The sequence below is a fragment of the Leucoraja erinacea genome, chromosome 19 (genome assembly GCF_028641065.1).
Source record: "Leucoraja erinacea ecotype New England chromosome 19, Leri_hhj_1, whole genome shotgun sequence".
NCBI lineage: Eukaryota > Metazoa > Chordata > Chondrichthyes > Rajiformes > Rajidae > Leucoraja > Leucoraja erinaceus.
Window position 1 is genome coordinate 28,226,461 of NC_073395.1, and position 22,620 is coordinate 28,249,080.

Consider the following 22,620-nt stretch of genomic DNA (forward strand, 5'->3'; position numbering starts at 1 on the left):
AGAGGGAGATTTATTGTCAAACGTCCCAAAAAGAACAATTAAATTCTTACTTGCAACAACACAACAAAATATCTAATCATTGTACTCAGTAAAAAATATAATAAAGGAAATATATGTATATATACACACGCATAAAATCAAACAAACAAGCAATGACAGTGCCAAAGACAAAACTAATGCTCCCCAAGTCTGTAATTCAATGCTAATGATCCCCAAGTCTGCAAAACTAATGCTCCCGAGTCTTATTTTGGAGGTTGTATTGTTTAAAAGCCTGATGGCTGTAGGGAAGAAGACGTTCCTGGACCTGGACATTACTGTTTTCAGGCTCCTATATCTTCTTGCTGATGCCAGGAGTGAAATGAGTGTGTGGTCAGTGTGGTGTGGGTCTCTGATGGTGGGGTGGGCGGGGGGGGGGTAAGAGTCGTCTGTACCTGTGATGTCCTTATTGTGGATTAAAATCAGAAACAGGGTATCTCACTCTTCTTTAATTTGGAGTAATCATCTTATTGCATATATCAATTATTAAAATTGTTTCACGTCGATTTTATAATGCAGCATTTGTATCCTTCAGCAACTGGAGATAACTTGATGAATGCAATTCAGAATTTGCCCACTAGGTGAAAGCTTTGCTAATTCTCAATGCTCACCCTGAGAAATATTCGGCGAACACTAATGCCAACGTGAAGGATAAATAGATTCTATACTGAATTTATAAAATGGAATCAGCTCTTACAAAAGCAATTTGTAAATCAGATTGCAATGAGATTGTGCCTAAACATGAATGAGCTGGTTGGGATCACACACAGACATGTTTTTGCACAATGTGAATATATTGGTTCATTTTGTCTGTGTTCCGTCTTTGCAAAAGTTGCTGCTTTAGAAATTAATCATTGTTGGGTTTGAATCACAATTACAAATGATCAAATAAAGATTGAAGTTAGCATTTGCCAACCTGATTTCTGTAAACAATTGGTTTACAACAGCACATGCCCCAGTTCTAATTCAATCGACAGCTTAAAGCTTAGAATAACCAATAAAGTTCCCAACAAGTTTCTTTATAAAAATTGAATCTATTTAATATTGAACATGCATTCTACTCTTCCCATGTTCCACCCATTCCCTTTTTCTAGGACTTCGGATCCCTCTGATTTACTCAAGTACATGACCAATTAACATGATTCCCCCTGTTCCATGCAAAAGACTTTCATTTATATATTAAAGCCTTTTTGAGAGTCAGCCTCTGTTGCAGTGTTAGAATCACAGCAGTCAACTTCCATACAGTAGCCACCCATCTGATAATGACCAGTTGTGTGTAATTGTGGCAATACTATTGTTCAGGAAAAAGAGACAAGGTCTCTACTCCTCTTCAAAATAATTCAATTACAATTTTCAAACTACCCGTGAGTGTAGATGGTAACATGGGAAACAGGGTGGTGAAGAGGCATTTGACAGGTTTGCCTTTGTCAGTCAGCCCAATGAGTGCAGGAGTTGGGACATCATTTTGCAACTGAACAAGACATTAGTGAGACCACACTTGGAGTACTGCGTGCAGTTCTGGTCTCCCAGCTATAGGAAGGATGTCATTAAGCTGGAAAGGGTGTGGGGAAGATTGATGAGGATGTTACCAGAGCTGCAGGAATTGAGATGTAAGCAGAGGCTGGGTAGGCTGGGGGCGTTTTCACTGGAGAGGGCATTATACAGACATTATAGAAGTTTATAGAATCATGTGCAATAGATAAGGTGGAGAGACACATTCTTTTTCCCAAGGTAGAGGGGTTTAAAACTCGAGGGCATAGATTTAAGGTGAGAGGGGAAATCTTTTAAATGGACACGAGAGGAACTTTAAGCAGATGGTAGAGAGTTTATGGAATAAGCCACCAGCGGAAACTACATAGGTGAGTGCAATTATGACATTTAAAAGACATTTAGATAATAGATTTTAAAAAATGCTATGGGCCAACGGCAGGAAAATGTGGCTAGCTCAAGTAGACATTTTGATCAGCATAGCAGAAGGGCCTGAATCTTTGCTGTATAACTCTGACAGCTCAGCTGAATGATGTCACTCCTGTTGGCACAGCGCTTCCTCAATACAGCACTAGATACTTGTTACGCTTCTGCCTCTAGTTTCCCTCTCCCCTTTCATCCAGTCTGATGATGGGTCTCTACCAAAACATCATCTATTCCTTTTCTCCAGAGATGCTGCCTGACCCACTGAGTTACTCCAGCATTCTATGTCTATCTTCAGTGTAAACCAGCATCTGCAGTTCCTTCCTACACACCAGATATTTGGGTTCAAGTTTTGAGCAGAAACCACAACCTCTTGACTCACAGACAAGGGTTACATCAACCAATGCACATCTGGCATAGTGCTTGCTTTCTTTGCACCTCGAGACATGGCATATGCTCATTTTCCTGTTCTTGAGCTAAACATTCTTTCACATTTTACTAAGAGAAGGGCTAACTGGGAGAAGTAGGACTTGTGCAACGTTAGGGTATCAAAAGCTCTTTCCACTTTTCTTTTTCCAATCATTTTAATGAGAAATTACACTGTACAAACTCAATGCCTTTTCATTGAAAAACGATCCACCCTCCTCAATCGTATTTTAAAAAAATCTTTTATTTCACTTTTCATGCCAATCATTCTGATCAGGAAGCACAGATTGTCCTCAACATTCCGGTCTCCGTCTCTTTTAAATTCCCCAAGTACAGGATAATTATGGAAGTGGAAAGTAATTAAGAGAGCTTTAAACTAACAGATAACCACAAAGAGATAACTCTGGCATTCCCAATCACCCACTGTTAATGAGAATGTTATAAAAGCAATATCAATGTTTATAGTGATTTTCAAAATAACATGAAATCATTACACGATAGCAAAGACATTTTAAAAGGGAAATATCTTGGTTCTTTTGGAATAAAACACAATTTGCTTGGCCTCTGTGGGAGAAATAGTCTTCCCATGGATAGATCAGAATCCCCCCCACCTCATTCAGTACATTAGCACAGTCCCAAGTCAAGGCCTGTTTCACAGTCACATCCTTCCTGTCCAAGACGCCCATCCTTTAATGTTACAGTGGCCTGCCAGAAAGGATTTTCAAAGTGCAGATCATGCACTTCACCCCTCGAAAGCACCATCAGGCCTGATCTCGGGCATTGTCTATTTTTTTACACACCAGAGCTTACACATCCGAATGGTTTCACCAAAGATCTCTGATCCCCTGTTTTAATGGAATTCAAATGGATAGATCAGCCATGATTGAATGGCGGAGAAGATTTGATGGGCCGAACGGCCTAATTCTGCTCCTATAAATTATGAATAGCCTAAAATCAGTTTATTGTGAGTCTTCACACTGTAATAGTCTTTGTGCTTCAGAAGGTCTAAGGAACAAGTGTTGAGGTGAAAAACTTAACCTACTGCCTCCCAGCAGCTCACTGTTACTCCCCAAGACTTGGTGAGCAGCTGCTAGAAGCGGAAACACATGATGAAGGATCCCGATCGAATAGGTTACCTATCCATTCCCTTCACAGATGCTGCCTGGCCCGCTGAGTTCCTCCAGGACTTTGTGCTTGCTTGAGAAATGGAAGGTCAGGGAAAATTGGAGGCGTGTGACAGAGCTATATTGTTGGGAGTTTGAGTCTCTCTGCACATCCTTCGATTTGTGTCTCTCATGATTAAGCTGTTGCTGTCATTAAGGAGCAAGAGTTGGAGGTACTTTTATTCCTGGCAATTCTGCCTCTTGCTCTGCAGAACTGGGAAACTGCGGAAACGGACACTAAACTATTTGTTCCCTAGATGCGCACAATCAAACAGCAACCCTGGCAGATTGCCCGGAGAAGGGAGAGCATATCCGCTTGTTTTTGCGATTCAACATCTAAGGGCGACTGGCCAATTTTAGATCTGTGTGCTACTTACAAATTCATCAGAAAGCCCACAATTTTAAACCAGCTTCATATTGAGGGTGTATCAAGAACCCCCCTCCCTCCCTCACCTCTCCAAAGTAGGTTGCTCGTTGGTGAATTGCATTTAGATCTCCGAGTATGGAGGCTACCCCGCCCATAACGTCCATTTCCCCCCACAGATGCTGACTGACCCGATGTGTTGCTCCGGTCATTTGTTACCTTAGTTTACATGGATATAGAACACATATTCTGTGCCGTATTTATGGAATCAAAGCAGACTTGTAATACAGCACCAATCGCGATTATTTAATCAGAAGAATCCGAGGAATGAAACGACTGGATACATTCATGAATGAAACATCTGGCCTCGCCCTTCCAACACCTCTGGTTATCATGGCTAGTCACCAGGACCTCACCTTGAGTTGGACAGATGTTGAGTGTAACCGGCTTGCCGTTACCCCCGAGCTGGTATCTGAGCCAGCTGTCGTAGTATTTCTTCTCGGCCTTCAGCAGCGCTAAGTAGCCCATCTTTTTAAGGAACATTTCCTGGTCGGCCAGGCCGATTTGACCTGGTTCGTCGTGGTAGCATTTCCAGCGCAGGCCCCCTGTGCAGTCCCGCAGCGTTAAGCGGTGAGTGTGGCTGGACGTGTTGCTGGCCAGAGACAGGCACTGTCCCTGCTGCCGGAGCCTCAGCTTGCCCTGCTCCGTCCACTCCCAGTCTTGCCAGCGGTTGGTCATGTTACAGGTTTTGACCGACACCCCCACACTGTTGGCCTCCAAGCACTCCTGCTTCCGAGCATGTTGTATCAGGAACCCATCTACGTGTAGAAAAAGCACCCAACACTGTTAAATCACCGCCTGCTACCCTTATCCAGTCAAAGACCACAACAGCACCCTCACAATAAAGACCTAGTCAGCAGAACATCTTGCCTCTCCTCCACTATAATGGCTTAATTCATCATCCCAATGTGAATCCTTTCCCCCAAAAAATGGAACATCTTGTATTAGGTTTCAGAATACGAAGTGAATCGCCTCTTTGTAATTATTTGACAACTGACCACATCCTATTTCTTATATTTAGCTTCAAGCAGTTGCCAGCAGTTTCAGATCATTAAACTCCGAAGTTCGCCATGAACCCAAACATTCGATCTAAGCTCTCGCTTTTCTCTTCCTTGCCCGGTCCCATCTGCCTTTCTACCAGTGAGATAGAGGGAAAACTTGGGCAGACTGCTTGAAAGTGTGTTCGCAGGACATGGACAATAATCTCCCCATGTGTTAGAGTGGAATTAATTTAGCTTTGTTTTGAATGTGACTGTTGTCCCCGTCAACCGGCAGAATCAAGTATCAATAAATTATTTCACTTAGAATCCAATCTCATAACATATACTACACTCTCCCAACGTGATATATGTGCGTGTTTCGTTTGAGAAAAGCACGCATTTCCGTACTGGCAACGCAATACTAACATAGAACAACTAACACAGTCCTCCACACAGCAATGGAACAGCACCGGACTTAATACTCACCAGATGAAGATAGCATCGCGTGTACAAAAGTCAACATGAAGAAATGAATATCCATTTTCACGTTATTCGTGTAACGGAGTTCCATGCTCCCACACGGCGCTGATGGCTGGCGCTAACCGTAGAAAGGAAATGTTCCTTTAGGGGAAAAAAATTAGTGACGACCACTTCCTTCTATTCAATTGTCGTTGGGTCTTTTATTCCAGTGTCAGTTCATCCTCCCCCGCGGTCTGGCAGAACGTAAAGCGACAGGGAGAGAGCCCTGTTGCACAATCTCCCCTAACTTGGTTAAACTGTGATGAGTGTCAAAAATTATCAGTTCGTTCGGGTTTTGGCAGTGACGTGCCTGCCATGATTTATACAATTTGCAAGAAAGTAGTTGACTGTAATTATACAGCAACGGGCAGCGTCTTCACAATCCGACAAACAAGTCGCACACTCCTCGTAATGTCTCAACTTGTAAACAGGTCATTTACCTGCAATGTTTTATAAATGAGACGGTGAAAATCGATTGATCTAAAATTGAGGGGGTGGGGGGGGGGGGGGGGGGGGGGGGGGGGGGGGCTAAATTGGGAAAGGGTGTAACCAAACTGAATGTTTGAGGTACATGTGATTAAATGTAGGAATACAGACATGTCTATTTTAGACAGCAGTCTTTAGAGCCATATAGAGTGGAAACAGGCCCTTCGGCCCAACTTGCCCACACCGACCAACATGTCCCTTCTACACTTTAAAATGGTTTTAGGATCCTTATATCGAAATTACTGACCACCCCTTTTACAGTGAGATTTGCCCAGTTGTTTGTTATTTATTATATTTTTTTAAAAAGGATCAAACAAGAAATGGCTTTTGCATCTCACCTTTAGTATTGGACGGTGAGGTTTAATGCAGAAGAGTGGGGCAACTTCGTGGAAGAGGTCATCATAGAACAAAATCTCTGCAGGGGCGCTCAGGTAATCCTTGAATGGACAAAAACGGTAGAACAAAGACAAAATATTGCAGACGCTAAAAATCTGGATAAAAATGCTTGTAACATCAAGCAGGCCAGATAGCGTCTGTGGAGAGAGAGCTGAGTTGGCGTTTCAGCCAATGATCTAATTCTAATGCAGTTCATTCATCATCCTAAGTCTTTTTCCAAAAAAAACAGGGGCATCTTTCATCAACAGTAGTTAGCTTTCAATGCATCAAGACTTTCATTATTGTAGCTAAGTTGGGGCGTTTCTCTGAGACTTTAGCTCTGATTTGCCTGACACTAGCAGGAATACTAACATTTTAACTTGATGGGGATATTTTATATTAAATAAAAGACAGAATACGTCCAGAGTATAAAATAATAGACTCAAGTCTCAAATATTTTGGGGTAAATGGAATCGGAGACCCCAATGCTACAGCTATTAAAAAATACACAGAACGCAACATTTCAAAAAAAAGATCTGGTGTATTTATTGTCAACATACACACAAATTAACAGAGGTGAATAAAAACAGGAGTAATCCAGTGCAGATTCTGCACTGATTTCTGTAAAAAACTTATTCATGTAAACAATTTCCTGCACTGACAAAAAGGAATTTAAAACATTTCATCAACTGGAACAAATGCCAAATAGTTGCATACAGTTTAAACAACATCAATGCTTCATAGTTTTGGTTTTCCATTATTATGTTGCTATATATTTATATATACTGTATATATATTCTCACAGATTTACAGTGTACACTGCTATCCCAAGAGGAACACAAATTGACACAATTTCACGATATTCACTTTGTTTAAAGATTTGTATATCTCCATATACTGTATTATATCTAACTATAATATATATGCCCGGAGAGAGGACAAGAGAGCAAACAATGCTGAGTGTTAATCACAGGTTTGCTTAATATCTAGAAAGCTCTTACAGTAAAACAGTCTCAATAAAATACAAATTCATGAACATAAGAATACATGGAATGACTGGATTAACATTGTGCAATTTGACTGCTAGTTTGCATTATCAATGTGCATACAATTTAACACCATATCACATTACATACAAAACATTTATGGATTATTAAAAGGTTCTGAATTTGACAGTTTTTTGTTAATTTATGAAGTAAACACTTGTGTGTTTTCGGCAGCAAGCCAACTACAGGTTTGTGGCAAAAAAAAAAATAATCCACCACATTATGTAATAGCACTTTTCACATGGTACATATTAATGAATCACATTAACAGCTCTGTCAGTTTGGAATGCAGAAATATTTGATACATGGCTGGCAATTTTACTTCTAACCCTTGTCTCCCACAAACAATTTCAACCAGCACTGCTATTCCAATGTAGGTTCATAGACCACAGAGTCTGTAATAATTGTTGAATTTAATGTAACATGAAGAACCTTATTAGACACAAACAATATGCCACGTGACTTTTGTCAGTTTCCTATAACAGAATTTCAGTTATATACCACATTCATTTAGATATCTTTGCGTAATCTGGCAAACTCCATCCTCCTGTATTTAGCTTCATTACTTCTGTGAGTGTCAAACAATTGACAAGGTGGTTCCACTTCTGGGTTTTCTAGCTCGTAACTATGCTTTACCTGCTTACTCCCATGCGAGTCAGCATTAAAGGTTGCTCTGGATGAAACGTACCATGTGATAGATTCACTGGCTTGTGTCAGGTGAGACTTCATTTTTGTACAGACTCAGAGCATGATGTACAAATCCGTACTGTTCACTGGTCTGGATCATTCCTCCCCTGTGGACACAACAAACATAACATCTCTGATGAGTATAGTGACTGCCATCATGTTCCTTTACTGTAAATATTGACCTAATGTAATTATTCAACATGTTTACTATTTGGATAACATTAATATCATTATCCGTTTTTAATGCGTCCACAAAATATGTACGAAGGAAGTGTAGATTTACACCGAAGATAGGCACAAAATGCTGGAGTTACTCAGCGAGTCAGGCAGCATCTCTGGAGAAAATGAATAAGTGATGTTTCGGGTCGAGGCCGGCTCTGATTGATTCTGTACATTTTCATACCTCTAGTTTCCCTCTCCACTGTCTCTCAGTCTGAGTAAAGGGCCTGTCACACGAGCATGCGACTGCATGCGGCAAGCGCGACCAAACCGGAAGCGGGGGTTGCGCGGAGGTCGAGTGATCCCCATACAGGGCCTGTCCCACCAGCATGCGACTGCATGCGACGGGCGTGACCAAACCGGAAGCGGGGGCCGCGCGGAGGTCGATGGATCCCATACTAGTTGACGTGAAGTTCGAGTGAAGGCGTACGCCGTCAAGATGCTGCGTACGGCTTCAAGACGCTGCGTACGGCGTTGAGATACTGCGCATGCCCGTCGAGGCGGTGCGTACGGCCTCAATGCGGCTGCGGGCCGGTAGGCCGTTGCCGCGCGGAATTTTTGGACAGTGTCAGTTTTTCAGAGCCCTGCGCGATGTCAGGACCAGCTCCGGACAACTACATACGGCTCCGGCGATCGAAGTGGGACCGGCCCCGCGAGGCCGTACGGCTCAAGCGACCAAGTTAGGTCGCGTTTGCCGCATGCAGTCGCATGCTCGTGGGACAGGCCCTTAAGTGTCTCGACCCGAAACGTCATGTGTTCCTTTTCTCCAGAGATGCTGCCTGACCACTGAGTTACTCCAGCAACTTGTGCCTATTTTAGGAGCCCACATTGTTTCAGATATCTGTTTTATTCCCAAATATGATACATTGATTTTAATATTCCTTGAACATATCCACTTGTTTCTCTAACTTTTAGCTCCTATATTTTCTGTCATCATTATTTCTTTGTACATGTCTCAGTGGCCAGGATCGGTGCAAGTTTATGAATTTTGTTTTAATTGTATATTAACTCTTACCTCCCGAATTGCCCTAGCCTTTTATTTCTGGGACGGAGTGTTCTTGCCTCATAGACCCTGCGTTAGTTTGAATCAGATTCCTTCTTTGAATAAAAAAAGCAATAAAGTACTGGAGTAACTCAGCGGGTCAGGTAGCATCTCTGGAGAACATGGACTGGTGACATTGTGACCTTTCTTCAGACTAAGAACTTCCTTCTTTGAATAGTTTTGTCTTAAGCAGATTTGGTGAGCTCACCATTGACTGTATTCGAGTCATCGTTTTACCTAAATCTGGATCCTTAGCTGCACCATATCTCCTTTTGATTAATTTGATTAACATTTGCTCTTCTCTGTTTATCCACCATTAATCTGATAACTAAATCTAGCCTTGTATTAATTAATAATAAATTATAACTTGGTCCTTTGCTGGTTACTGGGAGTTATACTTGCAGAAAAATATTCTGAATACACCACAAAAAATATTATTTATCTGTTAGGAGCCAGTGTATAAATTTGTATGAAAGTTAAAATCTCCCATTGAAACTACATTGTCCTTACTAAATAACTGTTTTATCTCATTTATACATGAATTTATATCAGAATGCAAATTTACTGTTGGGTTTTAATGGATGAGTCCTTTAATAAGGCTCCCATGAATTAGCAAAATATATTTTATTAATTCCTAAAAAACAAATTGATTTTGTAGTAGTGTATTTGTAACCTCTATCAATGTAAACAGATGACAGTAGTGTATAGATGAGTTACGTGTTTAATTCACTGTCTGCATCAAAGTTGCATAAACAGTAATCTGGACGTCAATCAAAAACAAATTAACATTTTTTTAATTGCTCAAGGAATATCCATTGCTAGTTATAATATTAATATATTAGCCTGTGACTCATAAAATCTAGCAGGGGTGGCATGGTGGCGCAGCGGTAGAGTTGCTGTCTTACAGCGCCAGAGACCCGGGTTCAATCCTAACCACGGTAAGAGTTTATACATTCTTCCTGTGACCATGTGGGTTCTCTCAGGGTGCACCAGTTTCCTCCCACAATCCAAAGATGTACAAGTTTGTTAGTTAATTGGCTTCAGTAAAATTGTCCCTAGTGTGTAGGATAGTGCTAGTGTACAGGGTGATTGCTGGTCGGCACTGACTCGATGGGCTAAAGGACCTGTTTCCATGCTGTACCTCTAAAATACTTGAATTAAAAGTGCAAAGTGATATACTGTATACTCCAACAGCTCCTTCTAAATCTGTGACCTCCACCATCAAGAAAGACAAGGAGGCAGGTACATGGGGACATCATCATTGGAGGTACTCTTCCAAGCCTCACACCATCCTTATGTGAACATTATTCACCGTTCCTTTCTTATCACTGGGTCTAAATTCTGGCCAAATAGCAATACAGGGAGCACCTTTTACTAGACGAATGGCAGATTTTAGGAGATGGCTACTCAATATCTTAGCAAGAGACAATTAGATGTGGGTCAACAAAATGTGGGTCCTTTCAGTGAGAACCACATAATTGAAAAACAAATTAATTAAAAAGGTGGGGCCCTCACAGCATGGTTTGGGAACAGCTCCATTTAAAGCCCAAATAAATTGCAGAGATATGTGGACCCAGTCCTGACCACCACACAAACAAATCTCCCTTCCATTGATTGACTCCATCTACGTTTCATGCTGCCTTGGCAAAGCCACCACCATAATCAAGGATCATCTCACCCCTGTCATTCCCTTTTCTCCCCTCTGTCATCAGGCAAGAGCTATAGAAGTTTGAAAACGCATACCAAGAGTCATAGAGTCATAGTGATACAGTGTGGAAACAGGCCCTTTGGCCCAACTTGACCACACCAGCAAACATGTCCCAGCTACACTGGTCCCACTTGTCTGTGCTTGGTCCATATCCCTCCAAACCTGTCCTATCCATGTACCTGTCTGTTTCTTAAATGTTGGGGTAGTCTCAGCCCCAACCACGTCCTCTGGCAGCTTGTTCCATACACCCACCACCCTTTGCGTGAACAAGTTAAGGGGCTGTCCCACTGCGGCAACCTAATCTGCGAGTTTAGAAGAGTTTGCCTTCGACTCAAACTCGCAGCATGGTCGACACATGGTGCTAGGAGGTCCTGTGAGGTCACTGGAACTCTCCTTCATGCTCGAGGGAAGTTCCCGCATACATCCGGCCTCAGTTTGGACGAGGAAAATTTTCAGCATGTTAAAAAAATTTCCGCGAGTAAAAATTGATCGGCATGGTTCTTTTGAACTCATAGTGCAGTGGAGTGGGGTCGCCATGTAGTTACAGGCAGTCGAGGGCAGCCGTAGGCAATCTCCTTCGCTGAGTTTTCAGGACCAAGGAAAACAACCGGTAGGTTAAATGCCCTATAGGTTGTCTGGCTTCTTACAAGTGTCTCCACTCCATCTCCCCCCCTTCTCTCCCCCCTCTCTCTCTCCCCCCCCCCCGCCCCCGCCCCCCCCCCCCCCCCCCCCCCCCCCCCCCGCTCTCTAAAGGACTTACCGTACACTGTGCAGCCGTCTTTTATCTTTATGTCAATCACGGGTGTGAATTTCAAACAGTGCTCCCCTGCTTTCCCTGGCCCCCGCCTTTGCGATGTGTGTGTGTGTGTGTGTGTGTGTGTGTGTGTGTGTGTGTGTGTGTGTGTGTGTGTGTGTGTGTGTGTGTGTGTGTGTGTGTGTGTGTGTGTGTGTGTGTGTGTGTGTGTGTGTGTGTGTGTGTGTGTGTGTGTGTGTGTGTGTGTGTGTGTGTGTGTGTGTGTGTGTGTGTGTGTGTGTGTGTGTGTGGTCGATTGATCCAGTTCGCGGTTTCATCACTGACGGTCGATCCAGCTCGAGGCTTTTCAGGCGAGTGCCCTTGAGCTTGAAGGTCGAAGACAGTCGCTGAAATGTCACGTCAGTGGGATAGGCCCTTTACCCCTCAGACTCCTATTAAATCTTTTCCCCTTCACCTCCAGGTTCAGGGACAGTTTCTTCCCAACTGTTATCAGGCTACCTATTACCAACTACAGAGCAGTCCTGACCTCCCATCTACCTTATTGAAGACCTTCCAACTATCTTTACTCAGACTTTTCTGAACTTTAGTTTGCACAAAATGTTATACCCTTTATCTTGTATTTGTATACAGTTGATGGCTTGATTGCAATTATGTAGTCTTTTCGCTCACTGGACAACATACAACAAAAAGCTTTTTACTGTACTTTGGTATACGTGACAATAAACTAAACTAAACCAAACCAAACCAAACAGTATACGTCCTCTGGAGAATATACTCTGAAACAAACAAATGCACACTTTTCAATTGTGTTTAATTTAGATATTTGTGAAAAGAATAATGAAGTTAAAATCTCTAGATATCTTTTGTGAAAGTATCTGTACCTTTTTAATTTACAGCAAAGATTGATTGTTTTATACTTTACAAGTTACTTCAAATAAGATCGATAATTGCAGATATTTTGTGGAGAGAGAGGTTGGCATTTCAAGCTGATGAGCTTTCATCCTTGACTTGAGATGTCTGTTTTTCTCTTCAACAGTGCTGCCACACCGGCTCAGCATTTCCAACATGTTCTGTTTTATTTAAGACTCCAGTGTCTGCACTTCTTGATCGTCTTGCTTCAGATACAAAAATAGCTTGCGCTTTGGCTGACATGTGGCAGTGACAATGCTGCGGCAGGTCACCCAGCTCCAACAAGAAACTGAAAGAAAACACCTGCAGCATCCCTGATCAGAAACATAGAAAATAGATGCAGGAGTAGGCCATTCGGCCCTTCAAGCCAGCACCGCCATTCCATATGATCATGACTGATCATCCAAAATCAGTACCCTATTCCTACTTTTTCCCCATATCCCTTGATTCCATTAACCCTAAAAGCTGAATCTAACTCTTGAACATGTCCAGTGAATTGGACTCCACTGCCTTCTGTGGCAGAGGATTCCACAGATTTGCAACTCTCTGGGTGAAAAAGTTTTTCCTCATCTCAGTCCTAAATGGCCTACCCCTTATTCTTACGTTAACAATTTTTCCCCCCACAGATCCTGCCTGACCTGCTAAGTATTTTTAAACATTTTCTGTACTAAAAAGTTTAATCTAATTTTAACTGCAGCATTAAGCAACCCAATTGTACCCTATCATAGAAATTCCCTATGTTTCACCTTCTCTTCCATCTTCTCTGCTGCTGAATAGTCCCTTGTCTCTCTCTTTCTCAGTTCTAATGAAGGGTCCTGAATCATCCCTCAGACGTTACCTGGCCTGCTGGGTTATTCCAGTCGCTCAATTACAACAAGAAAACGTCTGACTGCTCTCTTTCATCATTAATAGCAACACCTGCGCTTCTCGGGTCAGATTCCACACTGAGCCTGCCAAATAAATATCAGAGTTATGGGGGCTGGAGATAGACTGGCATTCAAACTTCAAAGCCCCTCCAATATCTGTAAGATTCATATCAGCAAAGTGATGGAAAACTAACAATTCACCTGAGTAATTGCTACAACATTCACAATATCCGGTACTAACAAGACAACATGAGGGTTCTCTTAGCCTTGGTTGAGACAAGGGAGGTAATGTTCCGATGAGATAGATATTCACTGTCATTTAATTTAATACTCACACTTTCGTTGCCAGTTCATTGGATATTTATAGAATGTATACGATACGATACAATACGATAGAACTTTACTTATTCCACGAGGGAAATTGATCTGGTAAAACACAAGGTCGACATAAAATACTGGAGTAACTTAGCGGGACAGGCAGCATCTCTGGAGAGGAATGGGTGACATTTCGGGTTGAGACCCTTCTTCAGTCTCCAGAGATGCTGCCTGTCCCGCTGAGTTACTCCAGCATTTTGTGTCTACCATCGATATGAACCAGCTTCTGCAGTTCTTTCCTACACGTAATAAAACACAAGATACTTGAAACACAAAATTAGAGTGATGAGTGGGAAAGATTGGGGATGTGCAAAGATTTGGGGAGAGGGGGGGGGGGGAAGGAGAGTCAGTCATCCACACGACAGAAGGGGGAGGAGTTGTACAGTTTGATAGCTACAGGGAAGAAGGATGTGTGGTGCCCTGTACTGCATCTTGGTGGAACCAGTCTGCTGCTGAAGGTACTCCTCAGGTTGACTAGTGTGTCATGGAGGGGGTGAGCTGAATTGTCCAACCACTTGCCAGCACAACTGCATAACATGAGAATTAATTAAGTCTCCAGAGGTTTCCGTTCAGGTTTCCTAAGTGGGACAGGGGCATAATGGTCTGTTTCCTCACCGTATCTCTAAACTAAACTAAACTAAACGTTCCAACCACAAGGAATATTCTATCCGAGGCATCAAATCCATTTTGTTCCCAGCCTCTTCATCGGCATCTGGGAAGTCAATGAAAACCTTTGGAACCACCGTGCCCTTTGTTTTCTGGCTCATTGTCATGTTTCCTCATTAATCACCCTGTCTCATCATTGCTCACAGCCTTCTTTGGACCTGGTTCCTCAATTAGCAGCTTCTTTTCAGATATTGTTCATCTTCTGTTATCAGCTTTACTTTCAGAACAAATAATCCACACCATTACACCAAATGTTGCACCCTTACATTTGTGCAAATTGTTCCTTTCTCTGCTCCTCAACAGGTTGAGTGAATCACTCAGTTCTATTTCTGACTCTCCCACAACTTCCTGCTTACGTTCCTCCTGCCTGTCTGCTGTCTTGCTTAACTCTGACATCAACCTCAAAAATGCCCGTCTTTCATGTCAGTTCACATCCTGGCACGGCTTTTTTACTCTTCCTACTCTAGTTTGCTCTGAATCCCCCATCCATCTCAATCACCTTGTCAATGACAGCTACTTTGAAACATTTTCTCATCGGAATGATTCTTCAAATGCGTTTGTTCACCAATCTTACATCTGTACCACTTCCTATTACCACCCCCTGTAAAGAAAGACAGAGCGATTTTTGCTCGGAATGTCAATGTAGATTGATATGTAGTCAATGTTTTGCAAGGAATATAAATGTAACAGTACATTGATATAATAAAAGCTATGAACATCACCTCCATCACAGCTTTTGTTACATTAATGGACCGCAGATTCAGAGTACACTACAGTTTCTATTTGGTAATCCTGATTTAGAGACACAACGTGTTGCCTAAATTTAGGACGTTGTTCCATCCAGCGCAAGTGTGTATCTCAATTTAGACAGTGGTCTGACCACATAAATTCTACCCAATTGAATGAGAAATGCATATATCTTCCTTCTACAAAATAAGCCATGCTGGTCTGGCAAGACTGCACTGTCGTTTACCATTGCGTAACCTGCTTTGCTTTCTGCACAATTATCATGGCATGCTAAAGTCAAGCTGTGTAAACATATCATTTTAAATACTGCACCATATCCAGGAGTATACAAATAGCACTAGAGGCTGAAACTGGATAATTATGGAAGTGGGACATAAACTGTTTGTAAAATAGAGAAAGTATTAATTGCACAAAATTGCTCAAAATTTCCAAAACACCAAATGAAGAGGGAAATTGCAGGTTGGAAAGCAATCCCAATTATTTATCATTTTCTATGCTCACATGTAGGGGGAAAGCAGTTGTGTCAGACAATAGCTCATGATTCATGTGGATTTATACAGGAACATTATTTTTGCTACATGCTTAGCAAAGATTAGTAAAACGTTCGGCAAAAATAAAATGTTGGGCGCACAGTGGTAGAGTTGGTGCCTTACAGTGCCAGAGGCCCGGGTTCAATTCTGACCATGGGTGCTGTGGTTAACCTACAGCTTTGGTTTTCTCTGTGTACGGTTTCCTCCCACATTCCTAAGACATGTTGGTTTGTAGGTTAATGGCCTCTGTAAATTGTAAATTGTAGGACAGTGCTAGTGTACGGGGTTGGTTGGCATGGCCTCGTTGGGCCGAAGGGCCTGTTTCCATGCTGTATCTGTAAAAACCCACCTCTTGGGCAATCCTTTGGTTGCAGGGCCAGTGGGAATTGCAAGATGTGCTCAATATTGTTTGTCTCATCAATGCTCAGTCAGATTTGCCTTGGGATGCATGGCTCCACATCATCTTATAGGAACATTGACATAAGAGCTGAACTGTAGAGATGAGGTCAGAATGATTATCCCTGACAACTCGGCTGAATGGGTGTGGGTGTGGCAAGAAACCCTGTAAAAATTAAGTCAATGGGAAACTCTGCATTAATCAGTAGATGGTTGTGGTTGTTAGATGTCAAGCATCACAAGCATTGGAGTCCCAGGATATTGTTGCATGGATTTGATAGGACAGTGATCTTGGTCCAGACATCTTTAGTTGTGTGTTCATCCACTCAATGTATCTCAGACATTGAAGTAGCCCATGTAGCAACGCTACAAAATGGTCAAACATAGGCCAGTGAGGAGCATAGTGCAGCAATGCCACACCAATTCATGCAATTGCCATCTCCGAGATGAGATGCTGCCCCTGAGCTCCTGACCCAAAGTGTCATCGACCCATCCCACCACAGATACTGCCTGACTCGCTGAATTCAGATTCAGATTCAGATTCAATTTAATTGTCATTGTCAGTGTACAGTACAGAGACAACGAAATGCATTTAGCATCTCCCTTGAAGAGCGACATAGCAAACGATTTGAATTAAAAAAAAATAATAATAAGTGTCCGGGGGGGGGGGGGGGGGGGGGGGGGGTGATTGGCAGTCACCGAGGTACGTTGTTTAGTAGAGTGACAGCGGCCGGAAAGAAGCTGTTCCTCGACCTGCTGGTTCGGCAACGGAGAGACCTGTAGCGCCTCCCGGATGGTAGGAGGGTAAACAGTCCATGGTTGGGGTGAGCACAATTCCTCAAGCACTTTGCGTTTTCCACATGACCTCTGCTGAATATTTAACATCTTGGTTAATATCCTGTTAATCACTATTGACCAGAAACCCAACTGGACCGACCACATGAAATAGCATGGCCAAAATAGCAGGGCTTTCCACCAACTCACGAATGTCCTTAATTTACCGGACCAAGAATACTTTCTGCAACGCTAAAGAAAATCCACCAGGGATAAACTAACTCACTTGAATTGAACCCACGATATGTAATGGGACAACGATTTGTATATTAGAGGGCAGTTGCTCTGAAGCCCTTTAGTAATCCCACTGGAAAATAGATTGGCCATGTCACCATTAGAGCCAAATGGTACATCATTCCTCACCATTCTCATGGTGCAACTCCTGATCCACTAGGACCCTCCAAAGAAGACAGGTGACGCAAGGTATTGACTTGATACTGACACTCCCTTTGCCTCATTGGATGCCTCCCCACCCACTGAGTTCCTCCAGGAAATCTTTAAATCTTCTTCTACAGTCTCTCTATGGAAGCATTCATCATTTCAACCATTTATTCATCCATCCTCTGCATTTCTCACCGAAAGATTATCCTAACAAGATCCCATATATAATGTTGGAATCGACTATGAATAAGAGAATTTGCACAGCAATTGGCAGAGCAGCAGCCTCGGCAGGACATAAGCTACGAAGCTGCATCTGTGGCTGTGAAAAGATAACATCAGAGAAGGGTCTCAAGATCCACAAGGGCAGAGAAAAGTGCCCGGGAGAGCTTGGCGTGGGGCCTCGCATCGACCGTTACTTTCTAAGAGGTCGGACAAATCAGCCGAGTGAAGCCCAGTGGCAGGTTAACCACCACAGTCCACAGGGTATCAGCACCCCAGGGGAAGCTCAACCAAGTACTGTCCCACCAACGGACACTAGTCCAGATCCCAACCAGCCACAGTCAGCAGTAGAGAGGAAGGTGGGAGGAAAAAAGCAGAATGGAGCAGTCACTGGCTGTGGCTGAAGAGAAAATATGCTGTCTGGGCTGTCACGTGACCATCTAGAGGCTAACACCTAGACACACACCCAGGGCTGATCACCTTGTGGTGGGCCTGCTACGACTGAGGGTGTCTTGTGATAAAAGGCCGAAACACCCAGTGGTGTTGAGGTACACAACTGAAGATGTGTCTGATTGGTAGCAAAATCACCTAGTGGTCACCCCCAAGAATGCCGGGTGTCAGTTGTGGTGAAGAACCTTAGGAATTGTAACATCCAGTCCTTCTAATAGTGAGATTAAACGAGTACTTACCAGTACGAAGTTTGATCTGTATTTTATGAGGAGTTACGATGAGGGATTACGTGAAGAACCCACCCAGTGCGCAGGCGCGGCATACTTCCAAGCAGCGGTGTGGAATCACAGGTAGACACAATATTTGAAGTAAAGATAGTAAAGATTAAAGAGACATCAGCTTGAGTTTGATCTATACAACGAGGGTGGGAGCGGAGGGCACGTAATCCCTCATCGTAACTCCTCATAAAATACAGATCAAACTTCGTACTGGTAAGTACTCGTTTAATCTCACTATTTTACTTCGGAGTCACGTGAGTGACTACGTGAAGACTTCAAAGGTCTGTGATTTCAAACCGTGTAACAGCTATATCACTCACTGCCGAAGTTCATCGAGGGAGGAAGTGGTATCTAAAGACCAACGAGTTTGTTAGTTTTTTGAAACAAAAATGTTTATTTAACAATAACAAAAAATAGCTCCCCTGGGCTTTAAATTATAAGTTTGCAGATTCTAAAATTTTGTCCGCAAACAAGTCCTTCTCCATCAGCGGTTTGTGGTAAAATTTTCGGAACGTTGATTCCCTTGACCATCCCTCTGTACTAAGGATGTGGTCTATGGGAACCTGCATCCGTTCCGCCGCTGACGTGGACGCTGCCCTGATAGAATGGGATTTTAAAACATCCGTGTTAATCCCCGCGGCTTTTAAGACCTGTTTCAACCACCTAGATATTGTCTGGCTGGTAACCCGTCCAAAAGGCTTTTTGTGGCTGACCCATAAGGCTTTTTCACTCCCTCTAAGTGTTTGGGTTGTGTCTACGTAGTTGTATAGATGGGTCACTACACACAGCCTAGGTTCTGGAGGGTAGGCCCGGAAGATTAGCGGAGAGTTGGGCATACCTGGCCTGCTTTGTTTTACCAACCCCGGCATTGTAAATGTAATGGAGTCTGGGGTGGTTACCATGTTGTCCAGTCTTAGTTGATGCAGTGACTGAACCCTTTGCGCAGAGACGAGCGCCATAAGCATGAGGGTCTTGAGAGTGGACTGCTCCAGACTCAAGGATCCCACCGGAGGCCAACCTCTAAGGTGTGACAAAACTACACTTATGTCCCATACATGGGTGTATCTGGGTGTAGGGGGTTTAGTATTATAAATCCCTTTGAGGAGTTTTATAACCAGAGGGTGGGATCCAATGCTGTGATGTCCTGTAGGCATAAGGTAAGCGGACAGGGCGCTCCGTGCTGCATTGATGGCACTGTAGCTCATCTTTTGGTCATGGTGCAAGTGGGCCAGGAATTCCAGCACGTCCGTGATCGAGGCTGTCTTGTATGATGTCCCTGCATCCAAGCAGTACTGCTCCCATTTTCTGATGTAGGTCAAGTACTGCTTCTTGGTAGAGACTCGCAGGGACGCCGACATGGTGGTGATTGTTCGTTCTGATAACCCCAATCCCTGGTAAGGCCTGTTCAGAACCTACAAACCAGGAGTTTCAATTTTTTATGGCATGGATGGCTTATGCCGGATACGGGGTGAGTCAATAGTTGTGGGTGGCTGTGAAAAACCATAGGTGACTCTACCACCATGTCGTGGAAGACTGGGAACCATGGTTGGGTAGGCCAGTCGGGTACGACCAGAATACCTGAAGCTGAGTCTGCTTGTATTTTCTGGAGTACCCGGCTCTGGTTCCCAAGCCACATACATGGGTAGCTGGTGATTTAACCTAGACGCAAACAAATCTATATCTGGCGTACCGTATTGCTTAACAATTCTAGCAAATATTTTTGGGTCTAACATCCATTCGATGTTGTCATTGAATTTTCGTGACCTGGTGTCCACCACTGTGTTTAGCTTGCCTGGTAAATAGGCAGCTGATAGCCAAATATGTCTCTCGACACACCATTGCCAGATTATAGTAGTCAATTTGTCGCATGATACTGATTTTATGCCACCCATGTGCTGGATGCAAGACACCGCTGTCGTGTTATCAATCATTAACCTGACATGCACGTGCCGCATATCGGATGCATATGCTTTTAGCCCATAAAAGGCGGCCAGCATCTCCAAATAATTTATGCCAAGTGATTGTAGTAGCGATGCCTCTGAATTAGTCCATCTGCCACCTGTGCTGGATATAGAGTTAGTAGCTCCCCAGCCTAAAGCACTGGCATCCGTTGTAATGGCTATTTTAGGATTGGTGACGGCGATAGGACTGTAACTGTGCCAAATGTTATCCACCCACCACTGAAGTTCTGATTTGGCTTCAGCGGGTAAATCCATAGGTCGGTCATAATGCCCCCTACTTAGACGTAGTGCATGTGTCCTTGCTCTTTGTAAATTCTGATAATGCAAGGGGCCATATTGTGCAGCTGGAAATGCTGCTACTATACTACCAATGACTCTGGCTACATGCCGGATCCTTGGTTGTGTTTTTGCGATTAAGTTGTTACAGGCTTCTGTTAATGTAGCCTTTTTGTCTCTTGGCAGAGTGACAGTCATACGGATAGTGTCAATAGTGAAGCCTAGATAGTCCATGTTAGTTGTTGGCTTCAATATTGATTTATCTGGGTGTAGAACAAATCCCAATGTTTCAAGGAGTTGTTTAGTAGCTAAAACTCCTGCGACAGCTAGTTCCCTTGTTCTCCCCAATATGAGAACATCGTCCAGATAGGCCATGACTAAATGTTTTTGTTCTCTTAATTTTTTCATGGCCACTTTGAGAATTTTAGTAAATAATCTGGGAGCTGTCGTTAAACCATTGGGTAATGCTCTATACTGCCATAGTTGCCCCATCCAGATAAATTTCAGATATCTGAAATGATCCTTATGAATGGGTACTAAATAGTAAGCATCCTTAATATCTATGCTTGCCATGAAGTATCCCTTGGAGATCAGTTGTCTGGCAGTAACAAATGTCTCCATTTTGAAATGTTGATACTCAACAGACTGATTTAGTGATGTCAAATCAATGATAATGCGACATCCACCATCTTTTTTAGTTTTGATAAATATGTTCGATACAAATTCCAATGGCTCGTGTCTGGCCCTCTCTATGATGCCCTTGGACACGAGCCTACCTAGTTCAGCTTGTCCTTCTACCTTTTCTGATTCTGTGGGAAGGAATACCCTTTGGGGTATGTGCTGAACCGGCGGTTCTATGCCTGGTTTAAATTCAATTTTGTATCCACTGATACTGTTGAGTATAAACTTGTTGCTAGTAAAGGAGCACCAAACATGTTTGAAGAACCTTAAACGCCCTCCTGTTAATACAACACCCTTTGTCTGCGTATGTCAACAGGAACCAGACCCACCTACCTCCATGTTCATTTCTGGGAGCGTTTGCGATGGGTTTGGCCCGAGGGTGTCCTTGTTGGTGCTGTGGTGGGGCGGCGTATCTTCCCACGGCTCCGCTCTGGGCCCCGCTCTAAAAAAGAGCTCTGGGGGTAGTGGGAAGCGGTCACCAGGCTTTCACCAGCTCGGTACCTGCTGGTGGATGCCGAGGCGTGCTGCCAACTGGGTGTCTTCACCCTGCTCGGTCCTGGCCCTGCCCTCATGAGGCCTACAGGTTTGGCCGCCTCTTCCAGTTCCTTGAGCCTTTTTGCCAAGTCGGCCCCGAATAGTAGCGCCTCCTTTTCTGGCGCCGGAGCTTTGCAGAGGCCCGCGTATTTGGGGTTGAGGGCAGGCCTGATGTTTTCACGCCTTAGGTTGTTGAGCTCATACTGTGTGTTGCACATTAGGGCCAGCACATCCTGCTGAGGTGTAGAGAGCTCTGCGTTCCCCGTGGACCGAGCAAAGGCGGTAATGGCTGCGGTGTGGAGCTTCAGGATACGCTGCATCTTCAGCTCTTGTGTCCTGATATGCTGCCCCAGCTGGCTCCATATTTGGCCGTTTACGGTCTTTACTCGCAGCGCCTCGCAGTTTTCCGGCGCTGTGTAAGTGTCGAGGGCCTCTTGAATGACTTTCTCCTGCAATGGCTTATTGGAGAGCCTGTTGATACTGGCCGCCATTCTTGGCGCTAGCATCATTCCGGTCCTCGGGGGCGCCGCATACCTGCTGACTACACCCAGTAGCTCTTCTTCCTCCAGCTCGCCTGGCATGCTTGCGCTGTCGTCCGCCTGCCCTTGTGATAGGCCAGCCCAGTCCTGGCCTCCCTTACTGACCTCAAACAAGGAGGGAACAGAAGGGTGTGGCGATGGTTTGGAGGAGGCCATAGCCCGTCCTCCTTGGAGATGCCTTGCCTGCATCTCCTCGTCGAGC

General features: G+C 43.7%; 2 protein-coding genes across 3 annotated transcripts in view; both read right to left on the minus strand.

Annotated features, from left to right (window-relative positions):
* ptprb (protein tyrosine phosphatase receptor type b) overlaps positions 1-5,638 on the minus strand; it is an 88,972-nt gene extending 83,334 nt beyond the window's left edge. The window contains exons 1-2 of one of the 2 annotated variants that reach the window (XM_055650734.1): positions 5,427-5,638; positions 4,317-4,718 (exon numbers count right to left, since the gene is read on the minus strand). In XM_055650734.1, the coding sequence (XP_055506709.1) occupies positions 4,317-4,718; positions 5,427-5,511 (487 nt within the window). In that variant the 5' untranslated portion in view covers positions 5,512-5,638. The remainder of the gene's footprint in view (positions 1-4,316; positions 4,719-5,426) is intronic. The other variant, XM_055650733.1, reaches the window with a different exon arrangement.
* A 731-nt stretch (positions 5,639-6,369) lies between these two features.
* The window catches only part of LOC129706564 (receptor-type tyrosine-protein phosphatase R-like), a 187,987-nt gene continuing 171,736 nt past the window's right edge, over positions 6,370-22,620 (minus strand). Inside the window, exon 13 of the mRNA XM_055650926.1 lies at positions 6,370-8,160. Coding sequence (XP_055506901.1) covers positions 8,067-8,160 — 94 coding nt within the window. The 3' untranslated portion in view covers positions 6,370-8,066. The remainder of the gene's footprint in view (positions 8,161-22,620) is intronic.